A 9,673-nucleotide genomic window follows, 5' to 3' on the forward strand; every position below is an offset into this window, starting at 1 on the left:
CAGTCCTCCTCTATCAGGGATGGTTGTCCTATTCAACTGAGTGTGAAGCTTCGAGAGGAACGCACATGGACTGATGAGGGAGGAAAGGGCCACCCACATAGCTAGCCAGATCAGCTGAATCATCCCCAGAGATCAGTGGGGTGACGGAAGTCAAAACCAGATCACGCTCACATCCTCCAGGTATTTTCTGACTTTCTCTTTCATGTCATCGTTTACCCATTGGTTTTTAGTATCATGTTTGTAGTATCTATGTAATTATCTTTTTTTTTTTTTTTTCCTTTCTGTGGTTGATTTCCAGTTACATACAGTTGTGGTCAGAAAAAATGTTTGAAATAATTTCTATCCATTACATTTCCTGAGGCTGGTTGTGTGTCCTGGAATGTGATCTATCCTTGAGAATGTTTCACGTGCACTTAAAAACAAAGTGTGTTCTGGGGTTTTTGTATGTAAACAGTCCTGCAGACATCAATTAAGTTCAACTGTTCTATTGTGTCATTAAGAATCTTGGTTACCTTATTGATTTTATATCTGGCAGATCTGTCCAGTGATGTCAATGTGGTGTTAAGATCTCCTACTATTATTGTATTCACTTTAATTTCTCTTTTTATATCATTAGTGTTTGTTTTATGTATTTGGGTGTTGTAATTTCCTATACCAGAGGAACTTCCAGACCCAGGGATCAAATTCATGCCTCTTGTGTCTCTGGCATTGATAGGCAGGTTCTTTAGATCAATACCACCTAGGAAGCCATTAATATATTGGGGTCATATATTAGCAAGTGTAATATCTTCTTTGTGTATTGATCCCTCTATCATTATACAATGTTCTTCTTTATGTTTCATTATGAGCTTTCCTTTAAAGGCTATTTTGTCTTATATGAGCATTGTTACATGTCCTTTCTTGTCATTTTCATTTGAGTGTTCTATTTATCTTGTGGTTTAAGTCTTCTCTTCATCTTCTTGCCATTGTTTGACTAGGTGATATTTTTAAAAATTATCTTTTCTTGAACTGTATAGTAGTACTTGAATCTATGTTGTTACATCAGATATTCCTAGTAAAATCCAACTAGTCATGATTAGAGGATGAATTCATGAATGACATAATAACTATTTATTTAATATTTCAACTTATGAATATAGTGTTCTTATTTTGTTCTTTCAAGGGCATGCGTTTTTGTCAGAGAAAGTCTGGAGATTAAATTTTTTATTTCATAAGAATAAAACTGAATATAAGAACTAGGGCAGAGAAAAGAAGTGGTATTTTGAAAATGATGGCCTTTGTTCCAGACACAATATGGTTGGATATGTAGCAATTCTGCAGAATAATTAGTGACAAATATCCTTAAATACCTGTTGTAAATGGGATTATGATTTTTAGAACTTTTTCTATGACAATAGAAGTGAAATAACAATGGATGTGAAGGAAAGGTGTATCCACTGCCAAGATTTAGCAACCTAGTTTTAAAAATAAAACTTGAGGTATTCTAAGTTTTCAGTGTATGTGACTGAGATGGAAACAAGATACCTGTATAGGTGATTAAACCTCCACCTCCTCAGATCTTATAGAATATGATAACAATTTCTCAGAGGCATTTAAAAATGGAAAATATAAATAACACACTTAGAGATCCATTTGTGCTTTTAAATGCAGCCCAAAGTCTCCTATTTTCTGGAGGTGTGTGATGAGCTACACTCTCTTCAAATAGCCTAAGTGTGAGAATTTCCTGTTCAAACTTGAAGTGACACATTGATGACAAATCAACTTTTTCCACTCTTGCTTCACTCTGAGCCTTCACAGGGCAGTCTGTGAAAGTCACAGACATTGCTTATTCTTGTCCTGGATTTATGTTTTTAAATTTCTCCTTTTGTTATCCAGCTAGAGCAGGCCTCTTTTATGAGAGTAACCCGACCTCCCTACTAAAGGATGCATGACTTTCTGGCCAACAGAAGGTATGTGTCTCTCCTCTCTTGTCTCTCTATTAGACCATCTCACTTAGTGGGAACTAACAAATGTTAAATGTGATGCAACTGAAGTACAGTTTATATATGGCAAAATCAAAGTAGAACATTGTTTTTTTAAAAAACAATTTGAAGTAAAAAGCAATAATAAGATATCAAATATGATGGACCATTTCTCCAAGTATTAAAATTATTGTCTGTAGAATGTTACTCAAGTGCATACACACAGCATGAATGGGTTTGTATATAATATTAAGTGGAACCCAAAGACCTCATGACAGGAAACAATTAGTTTTGGATTTTATGATAAGTAGAAGGTAAGTTTTTTGTACAATAATATGTTAATATATTTGTGCTCAAACTTTATAAATAGATTCTTGGAAAGGAATTCATTGTATAGAAAAGGCCAAACATAATTCCTCATACATGTATTAGATTGAATGCAACAATCCAAATTTTTAATAAAAATCAAATTGAGGTAACTTCCTAAAGGCTAATTTAAACTTAATTGTAAGTAATGAAAGCATTTTTTTAAAAAATCAGACATCACATAAATGATATGCTAAACTAATTAAAGATACTAACTGATATAAATAAGAAATAGTACCATAAAAATGATGACCAAAATAATAATTAAAACTGATATTTATTGAGAACTTATAAGTGCAGGTTGAGTGCTCAGTGTTACATGCATTATGTATTATATAACCTTATTTCCATTTTAGATTATAATATGATACTAGATACTAAATAACTTTTTGAAGGTCACATTTTGTCAATTTAAAAGCTGCAATTCATTTCCAGATATTTCTCACTACTGCATCAACTTTCTGAATTATTGTTATGTTATCTGGATTTTTCATAAGTAATCACCATGACCTATACAACTAAAATGATCTTTACTAACTTTCACATTTATAGGATCTTTCTGAAAGTTTGAACCAAAGGTGTCTTCCATAAATGACCTACACCTGTTTTTCATTTTGTGGGTTCAAATATTAGCCATTAAATCACTTATCAACAACTTTTGTAAAGTAAGTATTTTTTAGTCTTTTTCTGTTGTTTTATTTTTCATATTGTTTAGTTTATATATGATTAGTGTGTCATGTGATATTTTAATATAGGAAACATTTCCTCAGCTGTTAATGATTTCTCAGAACTCCTCCACCATTCAATATAAACACCATTTGACACCCCTTTTCATTCATCAAAGTAAGTCACCAAACAGTGCAATTTAGTGCAGGAGATTGTTGTATATGCCAACATTCTCTCTCCTCATCTTTAAAGAACTTAGTCTTTAAGTCATTATTAAATTTCAAAATTACTATAAATATAGGTGAATCTCCCTTGTTAATAGAACATTTTAATTTTAATACAAGCACTATGATGATTTTAAAATATTTCTGTGGAATCTGACTTCAGTGAAGATATTATTAGCCACGAACTTCTTTACTGCTCCCTAATTTACTGCTTTTCATTGTTTCAACCCATAATATATTGTCAACTACAGAATATCTTTTTTAAAAAGTATTCTTTCATGAAAGGCTTCTTTAAAGTACTGAGGAATTTAGAAGCAGGTTTTATGTTTGTTCAGCTACAAATTGAACACTAAACACTTTGCCCCACCCATCTTATTATACTAAGGTTCTTACCTCACCTATACCACTTATTCCTCAGTTCACTTAGAGCACAGTCCTTGACCTCACTCAGCTGCAAAGATGAATAACCAAGGAGAAACTTATGTAGAACCAAAGGTAGTCAAGAGCTCAAAGAGACAGCAAATGAAATCGAAGATTTCTAAAAGTTCCAGTTCAATAACTGAGCAGGGATTAACATATGCAGAACTAAATCTTCAAAATGCTTCTCAGAATCTTCATGAGAATGACAAGAACTACCACTCCAAAGGTAAAACACTTACTAGTCACACAAAGAAACTGTTCTAGGATTTGCAGTTGGTGTGCAGAGGTGTGGAGGACGAACAGGGGAAAAGCTCACATATTTTTCATTTTGAGAAACGGAGCTTAAAGTTGGTTGTGGTATTCTAATGTGAGATTGGAAGACTACTTTAATTCTGGCATTGCTATAATTTGAAGTCTTTGATCAACAACTCATTCAGCATTATATTCGCTGAAAATGTGATATATGTTAGAGAAAGACTACAGTGGTAGAAATGGGTTGGGGTCCAAGTTTATATCCATAAATCCCTGTTCATATGGGTTCTCGTGTATATAAAATCTAACCAACTGTCCCCAGCACTCCTTCACTCCTTTCTCACTGTCTCCTTTTATCTCCCTGCAGGTTCACCATCACCTCCAGAGAAGTGCATTGCTGGGATCCTGGGAATCATCTGCCTTGTCCTCATGTCCACTGTGGTGACAGTGATCGTTGTTACTCCCTGTAAGTACATTTTTGAAAAAACTATAAGGGAACTTTTCACTTTAATGATGGTCAGTCCTGTAAACATTTCACAAGATTATAGAATGTGTCTATCATTAAAATATATGCAATTAGACTAAATGCAGAATGTTATTTGGAATTTGTGGAATACATATGACACAAGATAATTACAGAGAGTGTGTATATGGATATTCTGATTTCATAACTCAAAAGCATGCTTTAGGAGATTGAAAGATCTTATTGATAAACACAAATTAATTTTTAAAATTAGTAAGAGGTGTTAAAATCTACTCCTTTAGGTTTTTAAAATATTTTTTCCACCAAATCTTCATTACTCAATTAATTTTTCTTGGTAAAATCAGCTTTATTCCAGAGTACTCTAATCCTAAACAATAAACTGAATTTCAAACTCACAAAAAAATCATTATGATTTATTTAAAGCAATGTTAATTTTTATAATGATTAATTTTGTAGCTACTGTAATACGGGAGCAGAATAACTCCTCTCCAATAACAAGACTCCAGAAAGGTACATAATGATTTTAAAGCTCTGATATAAATACAATTTGTGTTTTGTCTCTATCTTAGGCTAGTGAAAATAAGAAAAGATTTAGCGGAAGAAGATAAATTACAAAATCGGGCAACAAACTTGCCTAAATAATGATTATGGGAGAGTATTTTTCCCTATGCAACAAGATGATCACCATATCCATTGTTGGCAATTGACTCCAATTTTTGCCTGCTGTAATATGGTAAAAGACAAAAAACTTTGCTACTCGAAAATAAAAGTTTCATTTCTTAATTTTTAGGACATTTAAAAGGAGATATTTTTATATGTTTGCTTTATATAGAAACATAAATTGGGGTATGAGAGACTGACACTGTGAAAGTATGTGAGATTTGTTTCATATGTACCAGCCTTGAGGGCATATAGCTATGTTATATATATACATACATGTTTATATCTATGCATACGTGTAAGTTAATTTTCTGTTTTTTAAAATTCAAATCGCCTTTGAATAGTAATTCATAATCTTTCTCCAGAATTTCATTGTGGTTGTTGTCCAAAAGAGTGGTTTACATATTCCAACAATTGCTATTCTATTAGTTTGGGAAAAGAAACATTGGATGGGAGTTTGATGTCCTGCTCTACTAAGAATTCTACTCTGCTTTACATAGATAATGAAGAGGAAATGGTAAGATATTAAGCGTTTCCAACACTTTATTAAAGGCTTGATTCAGTCAATATTATATTTGTTAGAGTTCACTTGTGTTTTTGTACATATTTGTAGTTGGCTTATTTTAAGATCTCTTAATATTCCATTAAACAATGGAATATGACTTTATGATACTTTAGTTTCATTTTAAAACCATTAATGCACGTTTGGTGATTTCCAGTTCTTCTGCTCCTTGTTAGCAGGTGTTCTGATGGACCACCTTGTAAGGCTCACCTGTGTTGCCCACAGGATTCTCTCAACACAGGAGGAAAGGCTGACCTGTGCCACCTCCTAGAGTTAGGTTAGGCACTGGGTGTTGGGAAGTAAGAGGCCCAGGTCACTTTCATCTGATGGTGGGGAGGATGCGGTTCAGTTCAGTCACTCAGTCGAGTCCGACTCTTTGCGGCCTCATGAACTGCAGCACGCCAGGCCTCCCTGTCCATCACCGACTCCCGGAGCCCATCCAAACCCATGTCCATTGTGTCGGTCATGCCATCCAACCATCTCATCCTCCGTAGTCCCCTGTACAGTCAGTTCAGTTCAGTCACTCAGTCGTGTCTGACTCTTTGCGACCCCATGAATCACAGCACGCCAGGCCTCCCTGTCCATCACCAACTCCTGGAGTCCACCCAAACTCATGCCCATCGAGTCAGTGATGCCATCCAGCCATCTCATCCTCTGTCATCCCCTTCTCCTCCTGCCCCCAATCCCTCCCAGCATCAGGTTCTTTTCCCATAAGGGGTGGGGGGGGGGTGTCATCTGCATATCTAAGGTTATTGAGATTTCTCCCGGCAATCTTAATTCCAGCTTGTGCTTCATTCAGCTTGCCATTTCATATGATGTACTCTGTATATAAGTTAAATAAGCAGGGTGACAATAAACAACCTTGACGTACTCCTTTCCCAATTTGGAACCAGTCCATTGTTCCATGTCTGATTCTAACTGTCGCTTCTTGACCTGCATACAGATTTCTCAGGATGCAGGTAAGGCAGGTAAGAAATACCAATTTCTCTGATATTCCAATCTCTTTAAGAATTTTCACAGTTGTGATCCACACAGTCCAAGGCTTTGATGTAGTCAACTTTTATGTATTAAAGTGTTAGATGTAAAATCTAACATACTCATTTTGTTCAAAGAACTAAAGATCCTATGAAAGAATGCATCCTTTGACTTGCATTTTAAAAATTAATAAAAAATCTTTCATAATGATATTTAAGTGAAAATTCTTTATTTTTGGCTAGAAATTTCTGATGTCCCTATCAATTATATCGTGGATTCCAGTCTTTCGTGAAGGTCGTGGTCAACCATGGATGTGGCTAAATGGTTCAATTTTCAAACTAAAGTAAGTTTTTAAAATGAATGCTGTATAGAAGAGGAAAAATAAAGAAATATTAATAATATGAATGCATTTGTTTTCATTGAATTATAGAAAACTGAAGAAGATGTTGAAAGTTAATAAAATGTTGATATAAATGTTTAAAAATAGGCTACTCTGTAACCCATTTTCCTAATAACAAACTCTTACTGAAATTTTATTAAAAACATCATCACCCATTTTCAAAATATCTATTATTACAGTTACATAGAAATACTATTGCTTCATGAGTTGTCTTCATAGAATATAACAGAATTATGCATTTTTTTTTCATAACAGGATAACAGACTATTTACCTGATGAACATAAGTGTGCTGTACTATCCTCAGGGGGCATAAAAGCAGAAGGCTGTCAGACTCCAAATGCATATAATTGCAAGCATAAGCTTGAGAATTAAAAAGTGAGTTTGGATGCTGTTGAGTAACTTTATCTTTTATGAAAAGGAAATATTGTTATGATTACATAAAATTTAAAATGAACTATGTTCTAATAATGTTTTCAAAAACCATTGAAAGAAAACATAAAAATTCTGTAAATTCCTTCAATAAAAATTCAAAATAAAAATAAAAATTAAAAATAAAAATTAAAAAAATTTCCTTCAATAAAAAATAAGTTAATTAAAAAAAAGCTGTTGTAATATAATAATCACACTGAAAAGTATAGATATCACTCCTTTTGTGTCTGGCCTTTTTTACTCAACAGTACGTTTATGGTGTTCAAACTTTCTAAAATGTCATGTTTTCTGAGTCTGTTTACAAGAAATATCAAAAAATTTGATATTTGAGAACAAAGACCAAAAGTAGTTTAGCAATTACCAAGAGCTATGGGGAGATGAGAAAGGAAATGACTGCTACTTGATCAATGATGAATATTTTCTAGATATTGATAGTGGTGACAGTTGTAAACTGTGAACATATTTAAAATCACTGATTTGTACAGTTTAAATGGATGGATTTTATGGTGTGTAAATTGTATCTCAATAAATCTGTTTAAAAAAAAAAATTCTTGGGACTGCATTTAATATTTAAAATAATTTATAAAGAGAGTCATCTTTAAAATATTGACTGTTCCAGTCAATATGCTTTATTCTTCCATGAATTAGGTTTTCTTTAAATTTTCCCTGTTAGGTTTTGTGTTTCTCTATTTTGAGATGTTAAATATACTTGGGTGTTTCATAGTCACGATTTTGTAAATGACACTCTTATTTTAAAATTTTAGTAATTTTTGGTGCAGTAAAGAGTAATATATTGAGGTTTACATGTTGGTCTTATAGTCAATAATTTCTCTGACTTTTTGTATTAAGTCCGTCATTTCAAGTACTTATCCTTATGGATTTTATATGAGATCTGTATATCTTTATATAACAGCTGTTCACGTCTTTTTTCCAGGGGCAATTATTTTTTTTCTTGACTTATTTTCATAGGCTACAATTTAATTTCCAAAGTTGAATAGAAGGTACAGTAAAGGTTCTGTATCTATCTCTTCTTAGTCAAGGAAGAGATTTCAATATTTCATCCTTAAATATGAGATTTATTTTTTAAAGTTTTTTCATCATATGTTTCTCATGTGAAACCATAATATTCTCATTTTTCAAACAAATTTTATAATCAGTTGATGCTGATGTTACATTTGCATTATTTTCCATCAGTTGGAATGGTAAATGTTTTCTTTGTATAACGATTATGAAGTAAATTACCTTTATTTCTTCCATTAAACCAATCTTGCACTTCTGAAATAAAATCACAGTGATCATCTGTGTTGCCCGTTTTCTTAAAAAATCAATGCATATGCTATATCTGGACTAAGCTATTTTTCTTCATCTACATTCACAAAGAGCTTGAACTGAGTTTTCATTTATGTTATGTACTTGACAGGTTGTTATGAAAGCTATTATTAGGAAGTATTTCTCTTTTTCTTTTACCTGAAACTTTGTGAAAGAGCACTACAACATTTTTAAGTGTTATTATTCACTACCAATGCCATCTGAGCATCTAGAACTATTTTGTAGAAAGGTTTATATAATGAACTTAATGTTTTACAATATATGTTAGGTTTACTCAGGTTTCTATTTGCTGTGCTTTATTTTGGTAATTTGTATTTTAGGATTTTTCTATTTTATATGGACACTAAAATGTATTCATAATATTGCTTTATCTGTTTAATATCTGTAAAAACTATACATTATCCCTTTATTTATTATACATGTAAAAGGTTTGATTCCTCCTCTCAAAAAAAAAAAAAAAAAAAAGTTTTTTTTGCCTCACCTCATGGCTTTTGGGTCTTACTTCCCCAAACAGGTATTGAACTTGGGCCATCAGCAGTGAAAGCATGGAGTCTTTACCACTGAAACACCTGGAAATTCCCCCTTTTCAATTTTTTTCAGCAGTCTTTTATCAATTTTATTAAATATATTCAATAAGAATACACTTGTATTCTTGTACATTTATTGTTTCTCCATATTGCAATTTTGTCCTTTGTCTTGATTTTGCACTAATTATTGCTTTCTTCCTTCTACTTCATTTGGTTTTAATTTCACCTAATTTTACCTTTTTCATTTTTAATTTCTTGTGATGCAAGCTTGGATTTCTACTTTGTTTTTGTTTTATTTCATTTGTAAAGTAAGCATGTAAGGCAGTCAATACTTCACAAGACAGACATTTGGTTTTATATTTATCTTGTAATTCTTATAAAATTTTTGAACATTCATTGTGGTCATTTCTATGATCC

At 32.5% G+C, this 9,673-nt stretch overlaps 1 protein-coding gene across 1 annotated transcript; it reads left to right on the top strand.

The window, feature by feature from the left end:
• The first annotated feature begins 1,815 nt into the window (after positions 1–1,815).
• Positions 1,816–7,939, top strand: LOC122680499 (NKG2-A/NKG2-B type II integral membrane protein-like). The gene is made up of 8 exons (XM_043881960.1): positions 1,816–1,949; positions 2,880–2,992; positions 3,636–3,863; positions 4,257–4,355; positions 4,830–4,883; positions 5,399–5,550; positions 6,813–6,913; positions 7,226–7,939. Exons 3-8 carry the CDS (start codon positions 3,677–3,679, stop codon positions 7,341–7,343), a joined length of 711 nt encoding a protein of 236 aa, XP_043737895.1. The 5' UTR covers positions 1,816–1,949; positions 2,880–2,992; positions 3,636–3,676; the 3' UTR covers positions 7,344–7,939.
• The last annotated feature ends 1,734 nt before the right edge of the window (positions 7,940–9,673 follow it).

Source organism: Cervus elaphus, chromosome 22, assembly GCF_910594005.1.
Source record: "Cervus elaphus chromosome 22, mCerEla1.1, whole genome shotgun sequence".
Lineage (NCBI taxonomy): Eukaryota > Metazoa > Chordata > Mammalia > Artiodactyla > Cervidae > Cervus > Cervus elaphus.